This window comes from Thamnophis sirtalis, unplaced genomic scaffold (genome assembly GCF_051295495.1).
Source record: "Thamnophis sirtalis isolate CommonGarterSnake01/CBP01778 unplaced genomic scaffold, rThaSir2_p1.2 scaffold_9, whole genome shotgun sequence".
Taxonomy (NCBI): Eukaryota; Metazoa; Chordata; class Lepidosauria; order Squamata; family Natricidae; genus Thamnophis; species Thamnophis sirtalis.
The window spans coordinates 36,545,834-36,573,253 of NW_028261389.1; the positions used below are offsets into that span (position 1 = coordinate 36,545,834).

Sequence of the window (27,420 nt, forward strand, 5' to 3'; positions counted from 1 at the left end):
CTCTGCACCTTAAGATGACCCACAATAAGGTGGGTAGGATAGTGCCACATTTTGGCCTCATGATTAAGTGTAGACTAGCTACATAGATAAAATAATGTGTGCTCATATTGTGTCACCCTAAGTCTGGACTAAATCGTATCTAACTAGCTGTCTGGAAACAAGATTTCCACATGTGTATATATAAAACCTTCCCATGATACATTATAAACTGCTCTTCAGTGTGCTCCCATTAAATGATAAGTTGTGCTATTCAAAAGAAGACAAGATAACAAATGTGCAATTATTTGAATCTTCTTTATTGTATTCTTACTCTAATTACAAATCATATCAATGAACTGGAATTGAAAGAAACTGAAGAGATTTAAGACCTATATATATATTTATTTCATAATTTGCTAAGAAAAAGGAACATTAAAAATAAAATAAGCTATTGTTTTTTATTAAAAATAGGAATGAAAATCAATTAAATCCTGCACTTGTGTATGGTAAACAAGCATAACATTCAGGTTTTACATAAATGTGATATCTTACTGTTCTGTGTGCACTTTGAAGATCTGGCAACTGTGCTATTTATTCTTAGAGAATATACCTAGTATTGAAGAATGCTGTCATTTTTGTAAACAATACTTCCTTTAATAACTACATATTCAATCAATTCTTGATGGCCACCAAATTGATAGATTATATGTTCCCACCTGAAAGAAGTAGATAATTATATTTTATGCAGAGAACAGAATATTAGATAAATAAAGATAAACAAGTACAGGATAGTATGGTTAAGTGCCTTCCTATTTAAAGGAAGGCATGAATAGCTAGGAGATCACTATGAACCAAGCATGACTCAAAGGAAATTTCAACTTTTGTTATTAGTAATAGCATTATAGCTTATAATACTTTCCTAGATAGTTCAGTCTAACTAATGTCAACATTAATGAATACTTTACCCTCTTACCTTGGAGAGTTAACGATAATGAAATCTCCTTGTTTGCCTTTTTCAATAGACCCATGGGTGTGAGATCTTCCAAGAGCATAAGCAGCATTAATGGTGGCAGCAGCTAAGGCTTCCTTCATGGACATCTTCATGTTTACACAGGCTAAATGCATGACCATCAGCTAATGAAAAGAAACCCAAAAGTGCTGTCAGAATTTACAAAATAGATCAGTCACTTCTGAAAGCTTCCAAGCTCAGTTTTATTTGAATTCCAAACTATGGCACGATTCAAATCATAAGCAATGTCAGGCATTTTAAACATTACTCTATGGAATTAGGCATTCTGATACATACAATGGGTGGGCTGGAAGACACAAAACGAAACAGATAATTAGTTTTTTGGTAGCTCAGTGCCTCAGACAACCTGATCAGGATATAATGATGTCAGCAGAGGGGACAGGAATGACCATTTCAGGCATTTCTTATCATTTTGGGGAGCTAAATGGGGGGTGGGAGATGGAAGTTTTGGGAACTGTTTATATTTTGTGGATAGGCAGTTTTCCAAAATTACACTGTCATTTAAGTGGTTTGAAACCACACTTTGGCAATATAATCTTGGGAGAAAATAATAATCTCAATATGACCCATGCATTACATTTGAATAACTCAAATCTATCTGCATGGATTTCAAGTGTTCAAAAGCATTTTTTTTCTGGAAAAACTTGTGGAAAACTGTTTTATGCATGAGGCTATTTCATACTAGCAACATTTAAATCTCCAGCATTCAGTTCATAATTAAATTCATAGATCATCAATATAAAAAATGAAACAGAATATTTTTATATCTACAGTACATTCTGAGACTATAAGAAGGAAAAAAACAGTGAATGAAAAATCATTATGGTTCCAATAACCACCAGTATGGCAGCATTACCATAGAACAACAGTAAGCATTTGGATTAAAATCACTCCCAAGAGCCACAATTACTCCCTCTTTCAACATTTTTCTAGCTTGAGGCTGTTTCAATCTAAAAGAAAAAGAAAAAAAATATTGGAAAAACTAAATAAAATGCATTGAATCATTCACCATATATAATTTCAAATGTTCTAACATTATAAAAGAAAAAAAGCTATTTTTCTGTACTGGATGGATTCAGGATGGTAACATTACATTATGAATATATCTTTTAACTCTGACAAAGTTTTAATTAGAAACACCAGAATTAGAAAATTAAATTCACTCCTGCGCATGGATAATTTACTCCTGTGCATGGATGCTTGGAAGTAAGACTCATTAAGTCTCATTAAGTAAGTCTCGCATGAGTGTGGATTCCAATTCAAAATATAAAGACTCAAAAATAAAAACATATACAGTATATACACAGAGATTCCCAGGTGACATAAAGAACAATTCAGCAGAGCTTAGTTGAAACTCTCAATGGAAGCAATGGACTCAGGGGTGGGTTCCGGCAGGCACTACTGCCGGTTTGCTCGTGTGTGCGCCGTGTGTGTGCGCTTGATGCGCAGTGAAATAAAAATTGTTCTGCGCATGTGCAGAAGCAAAAAACAAGATGGCGGCCCTTATGGCACCATCCAGAGAACCGTTTTGGGGGTGTGGCAGGCCTGGGTCGCTGCCAGTTCCAGTGACCCAAGCTGGCAAACCACTACCGGTTCGGCCGAATCAGTATGAATCCACCACTGAATGGAATTCTTATCGCCATCATTTCTACATGACCATCAGACTTTATATGGACGTGGATAGTAAGCATGGAACTCCCCTGAATCTTGGGTTCTCTTTGTGTGAGTATTCTGCTCACATGGATATTCTTGTTCATATGGAATAAATATCTGACTTTGCTAGTCCAATATTTCAGCCTTGACCAGTATATCAAAAAATTTCCAAGATTGCTGTTTTCTATTGCGTGAAATACCAGAATAAGAGTAAGCATGTTATAGAAAACTTAGCTAATACAGACCTGTTAACTCATCCTTATTGAACACTGAATTTGTTGATTTTTTTTAAAGGATCCTTGTTTCATATGATATTATTTAGTTTCATTGTTGCTGTGAGTTCCCTAGAGAAGTGCTCTTAGATGGGTGACCACGCAAATCTTTAATAAATTAAAAAAATAAGTATATTCTAAGCTGGGTTTTGGTTTTCAGTAGTCTTTCAAGTTGTGCAAAGTCAATATTTAATTTGAAACTGAAGCTATGTAGCATAATTCTAAGTGTGTTGAGTCACTTGTAGGGCCCACTGAGTTCCATGAGAGATATTCCTTGTACAGCCTTCCCCAATATAAAATATCTATATAAAGCCTAATATACAGATTGCACTTACCTCAGGATGTAGGCAGTGGTTGGCAATAGGACAGCTGCACATTTTGCCTGGGCCATGGCAAGAATTCCTTCATCACTGATTTCTTCTAGGTGACTTATAGCTTGTGCACCCAGTTCAGCTCCAAGCTATTGTGCCAAATGTAAGGTGACAAAGAAGAAGCATCAATGAAATGTAAGATATGCAAATAAGATCCAGTTTTGAGAATAATAATAATATAAAGCAGCAATAGGTTATAAGATACAAGCTAAACAGTCACTGCTTTAGATATTTCTTGGTCACATTTGCATATGTGCATGAAAATATGATTTTACAAGTATGAAACTGAGTTCTATAATATTTCAAAAGTTTCAGAGCAACCCGACAACTCTTTCAAAAGTTAGCATATTATGCTAGTATATTATGTTTTATTTTTAAGTGAAAGGGGGAAGAAATAAAAATATAGACATTTATTAAATTAATTGTCAACCCAGTTAAATAATATTTTGTTAATTTATCCTTGGACTACTATGTTATGAAATGTGGCTTCCTTCATATAATTGAAAACTAAGTGGGATCCTTGCCTGAAAATAATTGGAAGAACCTGGCTTAATGTAATATAATGAGTCCAACTCCTGGAATCTAACCCCTCCTCTCTTTCCTGGAAAATCAGAAGGGGCAGAGAAAGGATTTCTCATATGATGGTTTATTATCTGACAGAGGAGGCATAAAACATATCTGGATTCCTCTTGGTCAGATGAAAATAAGGAAGGGGAGAAAGGAGCATGCAGTCAAATTCCCATTGTTCAAAACCATGGTTTATCATTATATCTAAATATGGGCATGGTATAATTACCATGATGATGAACCTCTGGCACACATGCCACAGGTGGTACACAGAGCCCTCTCTGCGGGCACGCGAACCGTTGCCCCAGCTGAGCTCCACTGCACGTGCATACATGCCACCCGCCAGCCAGCTGATTTTGGGGTCTCTGCCACACATGCATAGCAATAGCAATAGCAGTAGACTTATATACCGCTTCATAGGCCTTTCAGGCCTCTCTAAGCGGTTTACAGAGAGTCAGCATATTGCCCCCAACAATCTGGGTCCTCATTTTACCCACCTCGGAAGGATGGAAGGCTGAGTCAACCCTGAGCCGGTGAGATTTGAACCGCTGACCTGCTGATCTAGCAGTAGCCTGCAGTGCTGCATTTAACCACCGCGCCACCTTGGCTCTTATATCTAAGATATAAGAGCATGCATGTGGGGTGGGGCGCATGCAGGAGACACGCATGCATGTATTGGGGTGGGAAGGATCACACGCACATGCGTGGGGCAGCATGGGGGAGCGGCACCCTCCCGGACTGTTTTTGGTCCCAGGAGGCTGCAGGGAGGCCTGCTAGGCCCCAAACAGGAAGTGGGGGTTGCGCATGCATGCATGGGGGTTGTGCCCGCATACATGGGGGGGTCGCACTCATATATGTGGGGGGTCGCACCCACATGCGGGGGCCGGGGGGAGTGCAGGGGGTGTTATACATGCATTGCATTATGGGTGTGGGTACGCATGCTTTCAGCAGATGTCACATGATGACACGTGACGACATGCGACAACACGTGATGATACGCGATGACAAAAAGGTTAGCCATCACTGGAATATTATAATTGAAATTCATGCTTAAGCTTTCAGATGCCTTTAGAGATCACTATGAAATGTGCTTCTTTTTTATGTGTCAATGTTTGCTTGAGAGTTATTTTTTCCTAAGTAAAACATGAATAAGTACAAGAAGAAAGAGATGACATTAAATTATAATCAATAACTTTGTTTTGCTTTAGTTCATTAAATGGATCAAATATATTTGGGATATCACCATTTAAATACTGTTTAGTTGAAGTTTATATTGGAATATATTGTATTATAAATTATAAGGCAATAGTAATGTTAATTTTTGGAACGAAGTATGATGCAGCAACTATTAAACTGAACATTTTTAATACAATGAAAAATATACAAAGGAGAGTTCATCCTTTAATTTTACATCATAAGGAAAAGATAAACAAAATCAATGTTTGAAAAGTGATCAGCAAAGGTTAGGAGGTTCAGCTTTCTAAAAGATTAAACCTCATATGCTGCCGCTACATTTCTCTGTTACTGATTGCCAAAATGTTGTACTGATATATTTGTCTTTACTCTTATCTCAGAACAGAATCAAAAGCAAAGGCATTTTAGCAAAGGCATACCTCAGCACTTTTCATTGGATGCAGCTCATCCCCATGGAAGTTCATTTGTAACCCTATAGCTTTTCCAGCCTGAAGAATTCTTTTGGTAGAACTCAGATCAAAGACACCCTTCTCACAGAAGACGTCTATATTGTCAACATGCATTTCACCATTAAGATCAAGTTCTTTGAGTTTAGGAAGATGGGTGTTGATAATGTCATCAGCAGCTTCTATAGCATTTTTCCCCCTTTTAAAGAGAAAATAAAACAAATTGCAAAATCAGTTGAATTGAGCAGTGTATGCTCCTCATTCTTTTATGCCTAAAAATCAATAGATGAAGTAAGAATTGTTTAATTATAGGGTGGCCAGAGGATATTATTAATATCCTGTCTTCTATTGTACAATAATCTCCCCCTCAGTCTGTAACTCCCTGGCTTCCCACTTTCCATTATTTGCTGCAGAAAGTCATTAAGAAAAAAACTCCTTCCTTTTATTCTGTTTTTTCAGGAGTAATTGTACCTTCACACGTAGTAGCAATAGTACTTAGACTTATATACAGCTTCACAGTGCTTTACAGATCTCTCTAAGCACTTTACAGAGTCAGCATATTTCTCTCAACAATCTGGGTCTTCATTTTACCAACCTCGGAAGCAAGGAAGGCTGAGTCAACCTTGAGTCGGTCAGGATCGCAGAGTTACCCTGCAATACTGCATTCTAACCACTGTGCCACCATGGCTCAGTTCTGACTTTAGAAATTGTCAGACAATTTCTCCTTCACCTAAAAAGTCAAGATAATTCAACCACACTATATGTTTGCTCAAACAATTATCTGTCATCTGTGCCCAACTCTAACTCTAAGTGATTTTATAGACAAAACAACACATAATTACTTAGGAATTGCATGGGCTCCACAGTAGGTGGAAGAAATACCAATGTCCAATTCCTTTTTAGCCCGTTCAATGACCCTGAGCATCTTAATTTCTGTTTCCAGATTTAAACCATATCCACTTTTGCATTCAACCAAAGTGGTGCCTGCTCGGAGCATCCGTAACAGACGGATTTTGAAACTTTTAAGGAGTTCGTCTTCTTGGGCTTTCTGAGTCTGTTCCACAGTGAAATGTATTCCTCCTCCAGCTTGATGAATATCCATATAGGAAGCACCTGCCAACTTAAAACAGAATCATCCATGAAACATGTGCCAGAGTATTGCATCAGGAAAGCTCTCCTGGAAATATTCTAAAATAATTTTAATTCCTAAATAGGGAAAAATTCCCTTTTGGGGAGATGATCTCCTATAGACCTATTTTACTTCTTAATTTAGATTAATTTGTACAAATTATATACAAAGTATCAGCAATCATGTTAAATATATTGTTTAGACAACAAAAGAAACATATTCTGTCTTAGAAAATATGAAATATTGTATGGTTAATATGACTCAGCTATATGTTCATTGGCTTTTTTAAGGCATTCAATTTTCCAGAGACTTAAAATATATAGGTTCAGGCCCTATTTTGCTAATGTGATTGATCAGATTTGTATTTGTACAACTGTGCAAATAAGACTTGGCAATTATCATACTTCATTGCAATTTTGTGAGGCATTAAACAAGGATGCCAAAATAGCTCTTTCATTTAATTTGGTTTTAGAAGCCCTAGGAATTGCATTGTGCATTAACAATCAAAGTCAAGGAATTAAATCTGGAGATAAATTATATTTATTAAGCATCCTTGCAGATAATACGATATTTACATTGTTGAACCCTAGCTCTGCAGCCGAACAGAGTAAGGAAAAACTTACAGGATCTGCAGAGGTATTTGGCAGACTGCCCTTTTAAATCAGAAGATCCGACTATGGACTTATACAGATATATCAAAACCTGACAATTTTTTAAAATCACATACTCTTCCAGTTGAAAGTTTTTGTTTAAAAATAAATAAAATCAATAACGCGATATGTGGCAGATATGTAAAATATGATACTTTTTTGGGATAAAAAAAATTAGTTAATTTCAAGACAAAGCATTAAATGCCATGCAAAGCTTGGCTTATTATATCTATTCATGCAATCCAAAACTTCTCTTAAAAACAAGGATTGATGTATGTTTAAGTAAACATCACCTCCTTTTGGTAACAAAATTATCTATTGCACAACATTGGTGATGTCTTTACATTTAATTATTTTGATTTGTGGGTTAAAACAGCTTTCTCAGGTGCAACATTAGAAAAAATTATTGTTGAACTTACAACAATTAACTTTCAGAGAAAATTCATGAACCACATTTTTATCAAACTTATAAAAGGCAAAAGTGAAGTTATTCATTATTCTGTTGTTGCCAGTATCTCAGGGACTATGGAGTCATCTATAGTCCCATTTCAATGACTGCACCCAAGTTTACAATATTTCTCCATTTCCAAAGCAAACAGAAAAGCACTTCAGGCATATACAGTATAACAGAAAGAAACCCAAATCTTCTCTAAATATTGTAACTTACCTTCATTGCAAATTCATGCACCCTATCACCAGCCCATACAGGATGTGTGTGTGCATCTACTAGACCTAATTAAAAATAAAGTCAATACAAAGTCAATATGAATTCTGGAGTTTTCAAAATTAGCCTTTAATATAAAAGAGAGAATCATCAAACTTTAATAATAAATCATGCAGTTAGCAAATGCCTTACATTGCACGTTTAGAAATTGAGAACATGAAACAGAGAGGAGAGAAATTGCATGTAATTTTGTAGCAAATTGACTAGAAAGAGATTAACCATCCCTTGTCTTTGAGAATATTCATGCAATTTATACAGAGTCTAACGAAAAGTGTAATTGTAATTTGATTTATTCATTTACTTGCTAGATTTAAATCCCATCTTTCTACAGGAGCTTGGAGTGGCGTATATATATTTCCCACTCCAATTTTATTTTCACAACAATACTTTGAGATAGTCTGGGCTGAGAGATAATGACTGGTCCAAATACTATATTTCACTTTTATCTGAATTCCAGCTGCTGAGACTCATGCCAGTGGATCCATTCCTGGGTTGATTTTTTTAAATTTTATTATTTTATTTTATCATTTATTTTATTTTATTTTATTTTGTGGAAGTTCTCCAAACCGGCCATAACATTAGCCATTGGTTCTCCCAAACCCAGCGAACACGTAGTAGCCCACTCCTGATTGTATCTATAAAAGGGGAAAATGTGTGGTAGACTAAAGTTAAGAGGCAGTTTCCTTGGAAGGAATATTCCAATAAATGGGGCAAGACAAGAGGCCTGGCTGGAGCTAGATTGGAGACAGAGGAAGAGATTTAAGATAACCACTCCCTAGAATCACTCAGGATATTTCCATTAGGGTTAGAATAGTATAGTTTTAGTCTGGCAAGATTCTGTCTATAGCATGTAAGCAAATAAAGAACTGAACTTTGGTTGGATTTTTCTAAGTCATTTTTGGGCTGGCCCTGACACCTGCTGCCACATTCTGCACTGGCTGAAGCTTCTGTTTCTGATTTTACATATTATAGATTAAAAGTCGTGGCATGCTCAAGAAATACATCCAATTTGACACAGCCATCTTTCTTTCAGAATGTTCTGTGTCCTTTACTCAGTCCTTTTCACTTCAAGGGAAAATAAAGAAGTAAAAACAGAGGCATGGCTTGCCTCTCTATAAATACATAAATTACTGCTTGGTACAATAAATCTTTAAATCCATACCAACCTGGTAAAATGCACTTTCCAGAGCAATCAATTATTTTGTCAAAAGTTGCTCCAGAGAATTGCTCACGAATGGCCCTTGCATCACCAACTGCTTCTATGCACCCATTTCTGAAAACAAACCACAATTTGTTATTATTGGATTATTAATGGAATTATCTGTTTTCTCCTAATGTCTTTCTTCTTAAGAAAAGTGCTGAAGATCTCCTCTTTCATCAAGTGTCATTAAGCACCATTTTGTGATCCACCAGTAGGAAAGAAGAGTAAACTGGGTCCCAGATCGGGGTTTGCTTACAGATGAGTCTTATCTGCAGAGATTACTTTTTCTCATTTTTGCAAAAGGTCTCAACAATGTTCTCCTACTCACTCCTCTGTATCCCACTGGTCATCTCTTCTTCCTTTTGTTTTCCCCAAAAAGTTTTTTCCCAGAAAAAAATAAGAGAGGCTCAAACTCTTTGCTTATAGTCCCAGATGTCAATCAATCTATTTCAGCAGGACTAATATGTTCTCACAGTTGGAGAGAGTAAACTACCAATATCAATGGGGTAACTGATTCAAGTATGTTTTCTTCATTTTAATGAGTCCTCCACATGTGGTCACCTCTTAACTGACTCACAAATTCATTTCTATTAGAAAAATAGGACTATGTATTAGGTGGGTTTCTTGGTTCAGCATTAGCATGCTGGTTGGGCTTCATAAAACATACTTTATGGCAAACCTCCATGGTTAATGCAAGCCATGGTATTCATGCATATGGGAGCTCTGGGTCTTCTGAACTTGGCTGTTGCTTGAAGACACTTTAACGAAACGTAAGCAAACCACCAAACTCAAGAGCGCCCCAAGGACTCCACCATTCAATCCTGAGCTACACTCTCTCTTTTCTGGAATGAATTTTTTCTACCCTAAACTTTAGTTCCAAGAGAGTTAATGAAGTAAAGCAATAACCAAACGTTGTTAATCGCTGGATTTATTGCGAGGGGAGGGGATGGAGAGACTCCACAGCAGGGGTGTCCAAACTTGGGAACTTTAAGACTTGTGGACTTCAACTCCCAGAATTCCCTGGGAACAATTTCTCCCGTCCGCCTGTCATCTGAAAGACAAGGGGAGCTGGCCACAGCCATTCCGAATGCCTCTTTGCCCAGAAACAGCCACACATCGCCCCTCCGAAGATGCACTTACTTGCCGATTACCACGCTGGCGTTTCCCCGCAGGGCCAGCTGCTGCATGCCGGCCTCCAAGAGATACTGCTCGCCTTGGGTGCAAACAAGCACTAGTTGCTCGGCTCCTTCGAGCAGCAGTTTGTACTCACCGCCGGCCATCGCCTCGTCCTCCGCAGAGCCAAGGCAGGAGCCGGAGAGCGGGCTCAGGGGGCGGAGAGCGCGGAGCAAAGTTTGCTTGGTTGGGGTGGATCTCTGGGGAAGGAACGAATTTATTCGCTGGACTTAATACGCAGCACTTCGTCGCCCTTGGTTTACCCCCGATCCTGTGTTCGTCAGGTGGCTTCGGTTCCAAAGATTGGGCGGGTGTGGGTGTGGGTGAGCTGCCCTCTGGAATAGCCTTCCCCTTCATCCTCTACCCTGCCTGCCTCCAACTTGGCTCTTGCCACCCTATGATTAAGGCTGCTGATGAAACTTTTGACTTGAGATAACGTGGGAGAATTTGACTTGAGATGTCTTGGTCCTTTTTTAATGTTGTGACGCTACCTGGAGTCATTTTTGAAGCTGGGCTGCCTGAAAATTTGATAAATAGACGCAAAGCAAGTCATAGTGGCTTAGTGCCACAATGAACTGTGGTTTAGGGCACTCAGTGAGAAAGTTTTGATGGTCCAGAGAAAAAGTATTTGCCTTTTTTATATTGCACCAAATATTATTTATCTTTTTAAAAAATCATATTAGTGGTCCGCGGGATTTAAAATGATAAATTTAGTGGTCCCTGAGGTTCAAAAGGTTGGTGATCCCTGATTTAGGGGCCATAATGAACTGAATCTGCACAGTGGGATTTGGAATTGTTTGGGATGGGGAGCCATGAGAAATGGTTAAAACAAGAAATAAATGTCCCAACCATATAAACCAGCCACAGAGAAACCAATCCACTCAGGCTCAGAGGGAAAATAATTTTTCTAGATATAAAAGGTGCCTTCTCAACCAAGGATGAAGCTTGTGAATCCCCATCTGTTGAGAGCTTTTGAAATGGCAAATTGTTGCCACCTGGGACAACTTTTGGAAAATAAGTTTAATAAATGAACACACACACACACACACACACTTTTCCCATGTCAGAATGAATAGAAAGAGAATATAGGGGGCTGTGGTAAATCTGAGGCGTTAGACTGGATGGCTAGGACCTCTGTGGCATCTGCTGGAGCACCAAAGTCATAATTTCTCTCTTGCGATGAATTTTACTTCTGGGGTTTTATTTTGCTTATCATTCCAAAATATCAGAGAGTAAACTCTTAGCACAAAGCTTTAAAAGTTTGTTTTAAGATTAACTACAGTAATTTAGAAAAGTGTAGCATAAACCTCAGACCACAAAGCTTGCACTATAATCAGCATGGTAGAATTGCCAGTCTTTATTGTTTTCTCAAAGCAATACCCATTATTCCCAAATCGATTTCCAAATCAATTTCACTTCAATTGTTAATCTCTCCCTTGTTCTCTAGAAGGCACGCTCAAGACTATGTACTTGAGCATTATTAGCTCAATCTTATGCCTCAATGGAAGCAACTGTCATAGAGTTCAACGGAACTGGGGAATTCCCTGTCCCGCTTTAGGCTCCGATGAACCGAGTTTACTTCTTTGTGCATTCCATGGGAACAAATACTTGATGAAGGGTAGCAGTTTTAAACCCGAATTTTGTGGAATCTTAATGGCAGTCATATGTACTCTTCCTGTTCTGAGCACAAACCCGTCAGAGCAACAGAAAGCAAAGGATCTAGCTGCATCTATCATGCACTATAGCCCTCCGCTAAGTTTACGTATCATATTTGAAAGAAGGAAGGAAGGAAGGACGGAAGGAAGGAATCTCAAACTCTACGATTAATCACAAAGGCATATGTACAAATATCAGTTACACGGGGAGGTGGGGGGCATCTCTTTCTGGCAACGTCCTTGCGCTTAAGAAATTGAAGGACTTGTTGAACACCAGCCCCGAGCTCTTTCCCAGTTCAGACGCGGTAAGAATTGGGGACGAAGCCGCCAGTATCGGGCAGCTGAACTGAGGAGTTCCGCCCTGTTTCATCGCTAGAGTCAAAGTCGGGCGGAAACGGCCGAGATTTATGGATAAGCTCCCGTGACCGCAGTCCAGACCGCGAAGGAGCCGATTAAAACGCAGACGGCCCACAAGAGCCAAGTAGAGTGCAGGGATGGGAGGGGGGAGTGGAAGAGAGGGAGAGGTCCTGCGCCCTCCCATTCTATGGCCGAAACAAGGCGAAGGTCCCCCGGGGGAAGAATCCAGTGCGCCAAAGGGCTTCTCTGCCGGGCAAGAACCGCCAGCTTCCGCTGCCCTGCAGGCCCGTGACTGGCGGCTGCCTGAGAACGGCCGCAACCTAAGCCAGAGTTCCGTGGGAATGCTCGCCTCGTGCCCAGCAGCCGGGCTCAACCGTCTCCTCGCAGGAAGTCCAGGCTGATCGGGACGAGCGCAATTGGCACGGCTGCGCCGGAGCGGGTAGCTGGTTGCCGTCGCCCGAGGAAGCTCCGCTGGTGAAGGTGAGCGGTGGGTCTCTTCGGACTCTTTTGAGCTCTGCAAAGTGCCGGAAGATGGAGCGGCTGCAGCCGTCGCACCTCTCCGCTGTGCCCACCTGCCTTTTCCGGCAAGCAGGCGGGCAGACGTTAACTTGTCTGGCCGACTTAGCTGCTTCTTCCTATGGCAATATAAGAACTTCATTCAGAAGTGCTGGAATCGGGCCAGGTCAGAAAGACATTCTGTGCATGGAGGATTTTGTGGATAAAGCAATTTTTAGTCGTTTTATTAAATCCTAGAAATTCTGCAACTCTCATCCCTTCCACTTTGCTTAGTCACTAAAGGGGGTTGAATAAATGTAAAGTGCAGATAGTCCTCAGTAAATGGAGGTATGTAATTAAGAGTGGGAACCCTGTTGCTTAGCAAAACTGTCATTAAGCACAATTACAGTTGTTCCAGTTCTAATGGATTAGGCAAACCAGGGGTGGGTTCCTGGCAGTTCTAACCTCTTCTATAGAAGAGTTTCCACAAATCTACAGTGCCGTTTAGAACCGGTTCCAGCTCCCTCCCCCCCCCCCCCGCCCATCCGCACATCATCAAGATGAAGAGCGAGAGGAGGAATTCTGGGAGTTGAAGTCCACAAGTCTTAAAGCTGTCAAGTTTGAACACCTCTGGGTTTTTTTTCTAAAGGGTTAGGGGTGCAAGGGTCTTGCAACTTGACAGCTTTAAGACTTGGTTGCTTCAAATGCCAGAGTTTCTGAGCCAACATTTTGGTTGCTAAGCAAGAGCATTGTTAAGTGAGTTTCACCACATTTTACAAGTTGGCCACACCCACCCAGTCACATGATTGCCAAGCCATTCCCACTCAGTCACATGGCCAGCAAGTCACTCCCACCCAGTCACATGGCTGGCAAGCCACTCCCACAAAGTGGGCCACAGCTACAGAAGAGGTTCTAAAATTTTTTGAAACCCATCACTGAGGCAAACCCCATGTGGTCGGTAGGTGTGATGCATGTAATCACAATTTGCAATTTCTTACTGGTTTCCCCTTGACTTTGTTGGAAGCAGACAGTGAAGATTGGGAATGGCAATCACTTGACACAGGATACTGGAACCATTGTAAGTGCAAACTAGTTGTCCAGTGTGCAAAACACAATTGTGTGGATGTTGCAATGGATGCAGCTTTGAGCAAGTTTCTTTCTTCAATACGATCCTAACTTTGGTTGATCACTGAATGAATGACAAGACTACCTCTAAAACTAGACTCAAAGTAAAGATGTTTTTCCCCCATTCCATTAAATTGTATTCAATTCTCGGAGATTGTCTAAATTAGTCTCTGCAGTTTTCTGCCAAGATTTTTCAAAATCCGGCTCAGCCCAGGTCAGCAGAACTTAACAGGACACATTAAAGCACAAAACAAAACAACACTGATGATAATTTAAAAGAATATGTTCACTAAAAGCATAGTAATACCACTTCTAAAGGCCAATCAGTTGTAGAGAAAGTGCATTCTAAAATTGTAGCTCTGGAGCCAATATATTTCATAATTTGGGAGCAATCAATGTTAGCTTCCAAATTTTGGTTGACAAGACAAAACCCCAAAGCACAGTTAAACATTAGTTTTGATAAGAAACAGTCTATTCAAGCTTCAAGTTTGTTCCCTATAATAGGACAAGTGGAGTCACGTACTTTTATATTTATTTGTCAACTCTCTCTCCACTGTCACCACCATCCATTTTAGCTTTACATACACTATTGATAAGTCACCAATAAGCATTCAAGTATCCAAAAAAAGAAAAACAAAAATTTTCTTGCAACATTTCTTGTTGTAAATATACCGTATTTTTCAGAGTATAAGACGCACCGGAGCATAAGACGCACCAAGATTTTGAAGAGGCAAATTAAAAAAAAAAAGTTTGTGCACTCTGCAGACCTCCCAAAAATGGTCCGTTTTTCGTCAAAAAAAAAAAGGGCATGTATAGCCTTTAGGAGGCTTGTAGAGTGCTCCTGGGTGCTGAGAGGGGCCGATGGTTTTGCGCTCATTTTTGTCCTCCCCAGCCCCCAGGAGCACTCTGGAAGCCTCCTTACAAAGGAGGCGGGGTTTCGGGAGGCCAAAAATGCTGTATTCAGTGTATAAGACGCACCCAGACTTTCACCGTTTTCTTAGGGAAAAGGTGCATCTTATACTCCCCAAAATATGGTAATTGTGTGACACACATACGCACACATGTAGGACCATTTAATTTTCAGGATGCCAAACGTATCATTACAGATTATTCAATTATTTTCTTGCAGATTGAATAAAATGTGATTTCAATCTTTTCTCGCTATTGTGTTTCTCTCTTTTACTAGGTCTAAGAAGAATTTTGTGTGAAAATGGCATCGACAAATGTTACACATAGTCCTTTTGTGGAACTAGATGGTAATAATAACATTTTAAATTTATGTAATCTTAGCAATTATAAAATTCTAATTAGGGAAGCTATTTAATTCTAGAAAATGCATATCAAGAGATTTAGTAGGGAAGGAATCTAGGAAGAGTGACACGTTGTTGGTGGGTTCTTCATATTTATAGAGACTAAAATAAACCCTAATGAAACAATTAACTATATGGGAGGAATGAATTGAATTGGTAGGTTAAGAAGCTGTATAGTGTGTGGATGTCTCATAGGTGCATGTATGGCAAAGGAGACTGTGATTCTCTAAACCTGGTGCTTCAGTGTGGTCTTGGAGACCTAGAATGCTTTATGACTTCAAGGATACATGCCCATTTGAAAAATAAAGGACTAATCTTCGTCTCTAAACTATTTTTTTTGCTTTTAAATAAAATAGTTTCTGTTTATTTCTAACACTGTTTGTCTGACTTACGACTGGTCATTTAGCAACAGTCTGAAGTTACAAGAGACCTCCCCAGGGCTAATTATGATTTCGATTCAAAATTCCAATGCCCGGGGAAAGCCATCATGTGACTGCATTTTGGGTGCTTGACAATTAGCCAGGGCATCATCCTACAGTCACATAAGCACAATTTATTACTTTTTTTCTTTGGCCAGAGATTGACATTTGCTTCCAGTTTCCGGCAAAAAATACCCTTTTTGCAAATAGTAGATATTTAATGACTTTAGCTTTATGTCCCCCACTTTCACTTAGCAACTGCTTCAAAGAAGTAAAAAACAATCAGTTGTGGTAGCATGGTGACCCCCTTAATGATCAGCATGACTGTAATTCAAGGATTATCGGTATATATAGTGGCCTCAGCTTTTTGAAGTGTATATATATTTCTACTACAGATGCTTTTATTGCTTTTTAATTATCCCACTTGTTCACTGATTCCACAAATATTCCACGTCATCACTTTGATATACTCTTAGAGGGAATCAGTGCTGGAGAAGAGAAAGAGGGAAAATATAACTTTTTTTCAACTTCTTGGATTTCCAGTCCTTTTGTCAAACGGTTGTCAGGGTTCCAAGTAACACTCCTAGGTTTGAGTTTCCTCAAAGTTCCATTTTATTAGAGATGCCATATGGGCGCATCTGGGAAAAGCGGAATCTGAAAGCTTTCAGGTTTTCCCCACCCAAAAGAAAGTTCAAGTCCCTGCCCAGCACCTACATGGCCATCACGTGGTCCAATCAGGCACCGTCCAAAATTGGAGATGCCTCCCGGTCATCTTATCGCAGCTACCGGGCAAGGTGGCCTTGACTCTCTGAGAAAGAATGTTATTTAGACTATATATCTCCCATGCTCCATATAATCCCCCCTCCCATCTTCCCAAAGTAGAAAATGTGGCAGGCCTGAAGGCCCCATCCTCTTCCTTCAGTTCCTTAACTCAGTGGTCTCCAACCTTGGCAACTTTAAGACCTGTGGACTTCAACTCCCAGAGTTCCTCAGCCAGCTTTGCTGGCTGAGGAACTCTGGGAGTTGAAGTCCACAGGTCTTAAAGTTGCCAAGGTTGGAGACCACTGCCTTAACTGACCCAGAATATCTAGTCCCCATAGCACAAATACCACCTCCAGCGATGTCCAGCATCCACCACCAACATACTCCACAGCCTAAGAAATCTATTCCTTTCTATATTTTCACTAAAAGACAGACATGATTGATCTCAGCTTTCTCAGTTAGGAAGAAAACTTCTCAGTGTTTGTGTGACCCTATGCACTGTGCCGGCAAACAAGAACGAAACACTCTTTGACACTGAGACCATTTTATAACTCCACTCATCTCACTCTGGCGCAGGAGCTCTGCTGGCGATGCTGCTATACTTTCTTAGCAGTATGGTCAGTGATGAGAGATGCCTAGAATAATTGCTCAACAGTATCTGGGGGGACTAATCGGGATGGAATTCTACCGGTTTGGACCGGTTCGGGTGAACTGGTAGCTCCAGCGATCAGCTGGGAGCGAACCAGTGTGCTCTGACGATCAAGTGGGCCCACCTGCCCACCCCTCTGCTTTACTTACCTATATCTTCCGCTAGAGCAGAGAACATGGGGATATCTGAGGAAGTGCACTGTTATATTATGACACAACTTTTTATGTATTATAAAAATTATAATTATAATATAATTTATATTATGTTGATATCAACAGATAAGTATTATCTGTTGGTGTTTAAGAAGCTGAAAAACAGACTAACATAGATGGCTACCTGGGAATAACTTGGTTTATGTGTCCATGTTTATCTGTTACACATTCTAACCCAGTAATACAAAACTGCTGTTGCCTGTTGTTAGTACTGACATTTTGAAGTGTACTAAAATATTTTTCTTTAATATTGTCCATCAGAAGAATACAGGCAAAAAACTCCTTTTGAAAGGTTGAACACTGAAATCTACCTTTACCGAGATATTGAATGCACAGAGAAAGAAATTGTAAGTATTCTACTGGTCAAATATTGCTAACTACAATGCCTTCTTGGCCTCTTTGTTTGGATCAGTTTCACATATCCTGTTAAATCATAGTTTGCTTTATACTCACCCACCCGTCTCCCCCAAAGGTAAGGGCAGTCTCCTAGACAAACCAAAGTCATTATGGCTTCTTACTAATACGGAATAATACTAATGACTAATAGCAATTATAATTTACACAATGAAAAATCAACAATTTAAAATAAGACAGTAATAACAATAATACAAATAATTATAAATACAAACCAGAACTTTCGTATGTTTTAAACATTCATTTTGGACAACCAAAAGAGAAAGGACTGCTTCTTTCTTTGGAGCCAAATAAAGAAAGTATCATATATTGTTGCTAACAGAGCTCCTTAAATCAAGTTTCTTGCTGCCTCCTCCTCCTCCATCATTTTTTATTATCTTTCTCCTTCTCTGCTCCTTTTACGTCAGTGAATTATTGGAAATAATTATTATTGCAAACAACTATATGGAGATTCAACTGTAGTTTGAGAACATGAAGAAAACACATTAAATGAATCCCAGAGCACTTATCTTGGCTACCATTTAGTTTCTCATTTAACTGGAATTCCAATAATTTACTTTCAAATTTCATACAACTATAGTATACATTCAAAATATAGAGGACAACCTGCAGAACCAATAAAACTTGTCTTAAAGGATTTTCTTTAAAAATTCCTTTTCCTGATGTACCATTCTCCATCCCCATGCAAGTAGAGTTGGGGATAACAAAATATGTGGACTTTTAAAAGAAAAGACTGGTAGAGCTATAAGAATATTTGGATGCACTTTTATTATGTTTATACATTGTGTTTAATTTTAAGCCACCTTGGAAATAAAATCTTTACTATGATCATAGACCAGCCTTGAGAAAGTTATGAATTTGGAAGGCAGTTAGGAAATGCATTATATATAGTAAAAAAACTAGACAATAAATATGGATTTCAATTTTAGATTAGAAAAACGAAGCAGACTGTGAAGGCATATCAAAGGAGTACCATTTCCTCAAGAGCCCGGTGTCGAAAAGCTTTGAGAAAACTAGAAGAAGTCACCGAACAAGAAACAACAGAAGCAATGGGAAAGGATCTTCCTGCTCTGAATTGGGCTCTTGCTTTTGCAAAGTGTGAGTAAACATTTTAGAGAAATAATAGACTGCAGGAACACTGTGGAATTTTGTGGTTTTTTACAATCTTGGTTGAGGTGGCTCAGTGGCTAAGACGCTGAGCTTGTTGATCAGAAAGGTCGGCAGTTCCGTGGTTCAAATCCCTAGTATAGATTTCCTGCATGACCAGGGGGTTAGACTAGATGATCTCCAAGGTCCCTTCCAACTCTGTTACTGTTAATATTGATAGATGTTGAGCACTTGAATTAAGTATCCCATTATTGCCTCTTTTCTCTAAAATGTTTCTGATTGGTTCAGGATCTTCTGATCAGCTTAGTGGTTTCTAATATGCAATAACATCATTGCTGTTTTCCCATTCCGATATTTTTGCCCAAATGCTCTTAACTGCATTCCTGTGCCTCAGTCCCTGGATCTCAAAAATGTGTGAACGTCTTTCACATTTAATGTCACTCCTGCCCCCCTTTGTCCGGCCTACTCTTTGGAGTAAGTGGTACCCTTCAATCCTTGCATTCCACCCATGAGTTTTATATTATCCCACCAGGTATTAGTACAGGTAGTCCTTACATTGTTGCCTCACGACCACAGCTTCCACCCCAAAGCTAGGCAGTCATTAAGTGAGTCATGCACTTTTTTGCCAAGGTCATTCAGGGAATCCAGCTTCCCACTTTGGTTTTGCTTATCAGCGTCCCTGGGAAGGTTATGAATGAAAATCTTATGACATCTGGGCACTGCAAACTTCGAAAATACATGCCAGTTGTCAATTTTGATCATATGACTTCAGAATCACTGTGATGAATCACATTCATTAAACTAATAGCAATAGCACTTAGCAATAGCAAAGAGAGAGTCCTCTGCAGCTCTCTCTAAGCGGTTTACAGAGTCAGCATATTGCCCCCAATGTGCTGATCATAAATTGCCCCCAATTGGATGGTCATAAATTGCCCCCAATATAATGGTCATAAATTGAGGATTATCTGTAATGTTTACTATCATTAAGTTGTTCCTGTTTGTTCTTCATAGCTCTAATTATATAAAGACTTTGGAAACCTTGAATCATAGAACATGGGGAGTTCCTTTCAACTTATAACTAGGTTGGTGCCTTCAGAAGCTGCATGTGACTCTCAGTAGTGAAATCACACTATTTTCTGGGGTGAGTTTTTTTCTCACCCCTCACTCATTCCATACGGGTAACAGTAATTTTAATATAATCCGTATAAAGAGTGTAAGTTATATTCCAAACACATTTTTCCAAGCCTCACCCAGCTGTGCTGAAAAAATCAACGGGGACCTTCTGAAATCTATTCTAAAGATAAAAAGAAAAAACAGGTCTTATTTGGTAGATTTGTTTTCTTCTTGTCTTTAGGAAACTATGAAATATGATGGCTCATCTCTGGCATATTCCTCAAAAGAGGAAAACAAATCTTGCTTTTGTGGAATATTCTATATTGTCATCTGCAAAATGGGTGTTTTAGAGTCGTTTGCTTGAACTGCTCTGTAAAACTCTTCTTGGCTCACTAACTAAACTCACTGAATTCTTAACTTTGGCTTTATTTCTAGCATAGTTTCCTTATCCTTTGGTTTGACATTATACAACTTTAGTTTAATATTTAGTTAATATTTCAATTTTTAAAATGTTGATTTAATTGTGTTAAGTCATCAATAACATATAGCTTGTTTTAAAAATATAAGATGCAGAATATCAGGAGAAAAAAATCACAAAATTTTATTTATTTTTTTAAAGGTTGTCAAAGTGACAAACAGTCTATAGCAGATTACATCAGTGAAGAGAAGGAGCTATTTCTATTGGAGGTAACAGTTTTTATAAACCTTATAAAAATACTAGTATATGTGTTTCCACGGGCATTCTAGAAAACTTTCAAGATTTAGCTATTCTCCTAGTTCTCAAGTTAGATTGGTTGGAACTCCTGTTGAATTGTGTGTGGCTGTAGATAGTTGGATCTTTTATTTTTTATTTTTATCATTCTTGCATTCTGTTTTAATGTTGTTGGCTTTATTGTACGCTAGACTATGTTGGAGGTGGGCAGTGTCAGGCCCAATTTTATCTTTTTTGAATGGTCATTAAGCAGATGCTCTAGTTGTTAAGCAACAGAACAGTTGTTAAACAAATCTATTTTATCCAAAGATATTTTTTTTTGTTCAAAACCAAAATAGCCTAAAACTGGCAAAAAACAAAGCCACCAAAAATCTCAGCCATAAATGCGACCTGGTTACTAAGCGACCAAAATGCAGTCACATGACCATGGCGGGGGGGGGGGAATGTGGCTGTCAGAACTCTGAAATTGGCTCAGAAGTTCCTTTTTGGGAGATTCATTGTAACTTTGACTGGTCATTAAATGATTGGTTGCTAAGTGAAGACTACCTGTATGAAAAGTTTCAGATCTATATTATTTTATTAGAATATTTTAAGGTGACTTGAACATATAGCAGTTCTCAACACGGCATATGCTCATTGGCTCCAGGCCATTGCAGAGCCTTCCCTTCCCATCTTCCCCTGCCACTTTTCAGTCACTGGCAATGTCCTTGCCTGTTTCAAAATGTCTCTATGCCCACTGCAACTACCGGTATCTTCCAATATCCAGAACAGAGCAGCCCAACTTATTTTCATACGCAGACCAAACAAACAGATTATAGCACACAAGCTACCTGAAACCAGATTTGTCATGTACTGACTTATATGTGCAATCTTACACATCTTTTGTGCAATGGCATAATCATTAGGCTAAGGGAAAAGTGGGTCACAGCTGATGAATAAAAGTGGACTTTGCTAGAATACAAAAAAACCCCACACCTGTGGCGAAAAGATCCAGTTTGGAGAGCTGAAACAGGAAAATAATCATAGACTGTTAAGAAAAGCTATAGTAGTTTGAAGACAAGCTACAGCTGATACAAAGAGAATAGAAGAAAGAATCCTGACACTTGTAGGAAGATTTCATTAAATGGTATGTGAATGAACAAATGAGTCCACTTTATTTGTTACAGAATCAAGAAAAGGATATGATGGACTGCCAGTTAATAATGCAATTTCAAGATTTTATACACTTTATAAAAAAATAGAACACACGTTGTATGCTAGCTCACATTTCTGAATCTATTATGTAGCAGTAAATGATATTCATAATTTTCAAAATGGAGAAAGGTGATGCATGTGTGGGAAATGATCTCAGGGACGTAATTTGGGGAAAGTGATCAATGGCTTGACAGGAATATATAGTCTTGTCTCTCCCACACAGATACACAGGAAATCCAAGTCACTATTTTAAAACTAGATTACCTAAATATAGGATTTAGGTAATCAATATCTGAGTCTTAAGAAAAACACAGCAATATTTGATCAAGTTCTTTTCAAATGGCTCAGTGTCAGAGAAGTGCATGGGAATGGTTTGGTTATGACAAGTTGCTGTGCATTAAGATGTTTTTTATATAACATTTTGCTATTGTGCTCTTTCTCCAGTACTCTGTTAAAATAAAACAGCGGACCATGACAAAGCTGGAGAAGATGGCAGCAAAGGAGGAGAGGAGGGCCAGAATTGCTGAAATAAAATTAGAAGACGATACCCTTGCATTTGAGGAGTTTCTCAGACGAAATGATAGGAGCTCTGTAGAAGCCCTTAAATTGTTAGTTACAATTTTGTTTTAACTTTACAGCTGACTGTAGTGGCCACATTTGGAGTGTGACTTCAAAGATTCATTGTCTGGTTTCCTCTTCTGTTCTCCCAAATGAAAAAGCTGTGAAAGAGTCATTGCAAAAAATGGGCACTCTCTCTCCTACCTAAACGCTTTCCTTTTCTCTCTGCTAGATGTGTTTATTGGGTTTTAGACGTTTTTAGGCAATGGGTCATCCTTGGCTTTTGAATGGTGTCATGGGTGGTCACATTCTAAAATATTAATGCTCAAGAAAAAGCAGTGTGTTAGACCAGCCATAAGTTTGATTTAATTTAGCTTATATTACATTGAATAAAAATAAATATTATGAAATAATGTCTCTATGATTACTCTCCAGAACATTAATAATGTCCCCATGTCACATTATAAACATCGTAATTCAGCAGCTTTTGCAGGAGTTTAAGGAGCCAAACACAAGGCATTCAGGAACTGAACATTCCTGTTAGATCTCAGATGTAATACTTCATAATCGCTCATTGTGAGCAGCTAAAGGTTTAAGAACTAATTGGAACTAACAATAAACTAATTCAGTTTTAGAACAGAATTCTATTACAAGTAAAGTAAAGAAACTGTTTCTGTAGATGAGATTTCACTGTTTACTTTATCACACACAAAAGGAATGGGGAATTTCCAAACGTTCCTGAACAATTCCTTATTATAAGAAGAAGCTGATATTAATTAGGATTCAGTTACCATACAATTTCCTTTAGACAAAAGGGTTTACATCAGTGGTAGTCAACCTGGTCCCTACTGCCCACTAGTGGGCGTTCCAGCTTTCATGGTGGGCGGTAACTCTGCTTTATAAATTTTATAAAGTAAAGTTACTTCCCTACTTTATAAATCACCATTACTGTGGAATTGGTGGGCGGTTAGAAAATTTTACTACTAACAGAGATACAAAAGTGGGCGGTAGGTATAAACAGGTTGACTACCCCTGGTTTACATCAATGGAAATTTTATTGTGTTTTTCATTTTCAGTATTTTCAAGTAATAATAATTGCTGAATGTCGCATTGGGTTTTTTCCCACATAGACAAAAAATAAGTTTGATTGTTTTTTCTTAAGTTTTCTTTAAAATTATTCTCAAGTTATTTTATAATTATTTGTTTAGATTTATTTATTTAGATTTATTAAGTTTCTGGATTGCCAATAGTGTATACAACTATAGTCTCTTACTACTAATTGAAGAGACAAAAATGCCTTTTCCTTCTTGATTTAAGAAATATAAACTGCATCTGTATAACTATTTCAATATTTGGAATTGGCAAGATTTTGGAAGTTGTTTGCTACTGCATCCCAAGGCAGAGAGAGACAACTGGTCCAAGGTCACCCAACTGGCTTCATACCTAAAATGATACTAAAACTCACAGTCTTCTAATTTCTAGTCTGGTGGCTTAGCTGCTGCATCAGATTGACTCTCTGTTTCAATATGAATATCTCTGTATTAATATGCAGCCTTTTTCTAGGGCAACTCAAGAAGCAAAATACAAAATGGAAATAACAACAGAACTGAGGATAGCAATGAATGAAATGTTCTCCCTTAAAAGGTTAACTCTTTCTTGTTGCTTGTTGCTTTCCTTCCTTATGGGAAGGAATCTTGATGATGTTATTCTTAATATATTTTTCTATGATGCAGCATCTTCTTGCTCCATGAAGTTGCATTTCAAGTACCAGATACCTACACAAGGGTCTTTATACATCTGTCCTATGACAGGCACCAAATGGTCCAGCTCAAAAATCATTCAAATGTACACTATTTATACCATGGACAACTGAGAAGTGACAGCTGAGATTTAGAAAGCTGAATCTTTAGAACTATGAAATAAATAGAAAATTGAGTAGATGTTCTTATTAAGCCCAAGTTAATATTTTCTATTCTTTTTATGAAGCATAATTGTTCTTTTTTAAAATTTCTAAACAAGTTCACAGATGTTGGGGATAAAGGACAGACAGTTTCTTGATAAAATAATCTTCCCCAAATTAATGTAATTTTGAAAAACCGTGTTGCCCAGACATAGCACAAGTAGCTCCAATACTAACAAGAATGATTATAAAACCACATATTGTAATTCAGGGAAAATGCTTTACTCAGCTCTTTCAGGTATTTGTTAAATGTCTGTTTGGCATTGCACATCTGTAATATCTTGTATCCCTTGTTCTCCTTTGACGTGCAGTGAAATTGCAAACACTGAAGACCTTTTGAAGCATTTTTTGTCCTATGAAGCCTTTTTGTTTAGTATTTCTCCCAAAGCATGGCAAGAGCAGCAGATGGCAAAGAGGAAGAAAGAGCGGAAAAGAAGCCCATCAAAACCCCTTATTTCTTTCCCACAAGCTGCTGATAAAGCCAAACTACTTTCAGCCTCCATTTTAATACCAACAAGTAAAACAAGTAAGTACACAGTTTTCATTTGTCCATTGATCATTTAAAATACAGTGTGGGGGAATACTGCTGTAATCATTCTAGCAAGCACATCAACTAGGAATCTTGAGAGATGCAAGGCTAACATATCTGGAATAAACTAAATTGAAAATATATAAAGGACAATATATGCAGTGGAAGCAGAAAGTTTTAATGTATGTAAAAAAAGGGGAAGAAGCATTGAATTTCCATTAGTGAGATTGCCTGGTGAATAAAGTTTCAAAATAACTGGAGGAATTTAGCATATTTCTTCTATGATACTTTTAATATATTCCCATCTCCTGCTTTATTTTTGCATAAAGTAACTTAGACATGTGTCACTTTGACTGATTCATTTGTAATAATTATGATCCATGAGGCACAGCTTACTGGAGTGGGATAATTGCCCTGCACTGGTTGTACCTGAAAGCAGTGGTATATCCAATTCCAAAGGCATCATTTATGCTGATGTTACTTAATTGAATAGTAAAACAACTGTGTGAAAACAACGATGCTCAGAGAGCATCCTGGGTCCACAATAAGTTAACTATTTAAAAAAACTGAAGAAAGAAAAAATATTGTCTTCTTCACAAAAGAAAAAATGGAGGATTCAGGAAATTTTTGGATTAGTCAATCTGGCATCACTATCTGAGCAGGTTCCAGAGGAGGAAATCATAAAATGGAAACATTATATGAATCAAAATTTGTCAAGACCAAGTCTTAGCAGACTAAATTTATTGTAAAAGTTAGGTTACATTGTATAACAATTAAATGTGTACAATGTGATTCAAAAATTGTATTCAAAGAGCACTCATGAAAAATCTTAATTCAACAAGACAGTTATAATTCTAATAGATGTCTTTGGCATGTCTAGTAGAATTGTGTATTCTCTTATTGAATAGTAAAAAAGCACTCTTAGGTTAGTCCTGAACTATATTGGTTTCATGATTGCTTTTGGGGTAAATTTTTAATAGAAATTTTATCTAGGTATGCCAAGCTATTATACTATAAACCTGGAGGGAGAAAACAATGTCTTAAAAGAAAAAAAAATGTATTTGGTATAAATATATTTTGTCATATCCCAAAAGATGGGGGGGAAAAACCAGTTCATGCAGGAAGAAATATTATGAAGTATATACTCTATTATTTTAGGTCCTAATAATGTTTATAGTGAAATGACTATAGTGAAATATTTATATAGTGAAATTGTCAGTCCTATTTCTAGAATAATTGCCCTCTCTTTGGCCCTGACCCATCTGTCCAGCAATGGGATTCCCTAACGGTTCACAAATGTGAGTGCACATGCCACTTCTGCACATGCGCACTACCTTCTGCGTATGTACAGTTCCTGTGCATTACGTCGGGGTGGGTGGGTGGAGCCTCCCACAGCCACCGCTACTGGTTTGCCTGAACCGGAGATAACCGATTCCCTAGCACCTCTGCATCTGTCCTTCTGGAAAGCATTTAGAACTATTTTTTTAAACAGCAATAGCAATAGCAATAGCAGTAGACTTATATACCGCTTCATAGGCCTTTCAGGCCTCTCTAAGCGGTTTACAGAGAGTCAGCATATTGCCCCCAACAATCTGGGTCCTCATTTTACCCACCTCGGAAGGATGGAAGGCTGAGTCAACCCTGAGCCAGTGAGATTTGAACCGCTGACCTGCTGATCTAGCAGTAGCCTGCAGTGCTGCATTTAACCACTGCGCCACCTTGGCTCTTACAGGCTCTGGCCTCAACAGGCTCTGAGACAGGATCATGTGTGATCTCGTTTAAATATTTAGAATATTTGTGTATTTCTCCAGGTTGCTATTTGCTTCAGTGTTTTAAAATGAAGTTTTAACCAACTGTAAAACTTGGAGTAATGTTTGAATAGATAACTTTACAATTTAAATAAATAATTTGTAATGGCATTACATCAAGATTAGGGAAAACTCTAAGAGCATAATTGTTCTGTTGATATAGGATGAAAATAATGTATCAGCATTCTCTTTTGCTGCATCCTTAGTCTTAGTGTTATTGATTTCCCTAGGCTTCCTGCATTATAATTCATTCTCCAGTCCCATGACTTGGCCATTTTCTTTGACAACACTTTATATCAGTTGCAGATTGTTTCCACTTCCTATCAAAGGTAGCCTTGTTTGGATAATGGCAGTAAGGGTTAATAGAGTTGATGACTTGTTTATGTTTTGTTCTTTTTACAAATATGTGACTCTTGTGTTATCTGGCTACTGCTTTTAGGCAAAGTGACACATCATAAAGGGCCGCAGCATGCCAAGAAAGTGATAGTCGATAAATCAGTCTCAGGCGCCTTAGGCCATCCTGAGGAAAAGGGACAACTTCCAAATAGCCAAGGTAAGGAATAAGGAAGACATTTGAAAGAAAGGAGTCTGGGCTTTGGGGTGAGATGTTATGGCTGATTAGATATCTCTATAAGCAGCTCATCAAGTGGAA

At 38.3% G+C, this 27,420-nt stretch overlaps 2 protein-coding genes across 2 annotated transcripts in view; one reads left to right on the forward strand and one right to left on the reverse strand.

Moving 5' to 3' along the window:
- Positions 1–299: 299 nt before the first annotated feature.
- AMDHD1 (amidohydrolase domain containing 1) lies at positions 300–10,644 on the reverse strand. The gene is made up of 9 exons (XM_087723334.1): positions 10,357–10,644; positions 9,182–9,288; positions 7,959–8,023; positions 6,355–6,632; positions 5,486–5,711; positions 3,270–3,394; positions 1,866–1,959; positions 953–1,113; positions 300–695 (listed from the first exon to the last, which is right to left on the reverse strand). The coding sequence occupies exons 1-9, from the start codon at positions 10,494–10,496 to the stop codon at positions 590–592; spliced, it is 1,302 nt and encodes a 433-aa protein (XP_087579460.1). The 5' UTR covers positions 10,497–10,644; the 3' UTR covers positions 300–589.
- Positions 10,645–12,485: 1,841 nt separating this feature from the next.
- CCDC38 (coiled-coil domain containing 38) overlaps positions 12,486–27,420 on the forward strand; it is a 30,685-nt gene continuing 15,750 nt past the window's right edge. The window contains exons 1-9 of the mRNA XM_014070289.2: positions 12,486–12,881; positions 15,208–15,277; positions 17,635–17,720; positions 18,717–18,885; positions 20,627–20,694; positions 22,358–22,521; positions 24,035–24,115; positions 24,743–24,957; positions 27,208–27,321. Coding sequence (XP_013925764.2) covers positions 15,232–15,277; positions 17,635–17,720; positions 18,717–18,885; positions 20,627–20,694; positions 22,358–22,521; positions 24,035–24,115; positions 24,743–24,957; positions 27,208–27,321 — 943 coding nt within the window. The 5' untranslated portion in view covers positions 12,486–12,881; positions 15,208–15,231. The remainder of the gene's footprint in view (positions 12,882–15,207; positions 15,278–17,634; positions 17,721–18,716; positions 18,886–20,626; positions 20,695–22,357; positions 22,522–24,034; positions 24,116–24,742; positions 24,958–27,207; positions 27,322–27,420) is intronic.

Bases quoted from the DNA above. Each gene is read 5' to 3' on its own strand.
- AMDHD1 (XM_087723334.1), bottom strand. From the start codon at position 10,496: ATGGCCGGCGGTGAGTACAAACTGCTGCTCGAAGGAGCCGAGCAACTA. The intron at 1,114-1,865 runs GTAATGCTGCCA...TCTTTTCATTAG, and splicing joins ATGCTTACTGTTGTTCTATG to CTGATGGTCATGCATTTAGC. The intron at 696-952 runs GTAAGAGGGTAA...TACTTCTTTCAG, and splicing joins ATTATCGTTAACTCTCCAAG to GTGGGAACATATAATCTATC.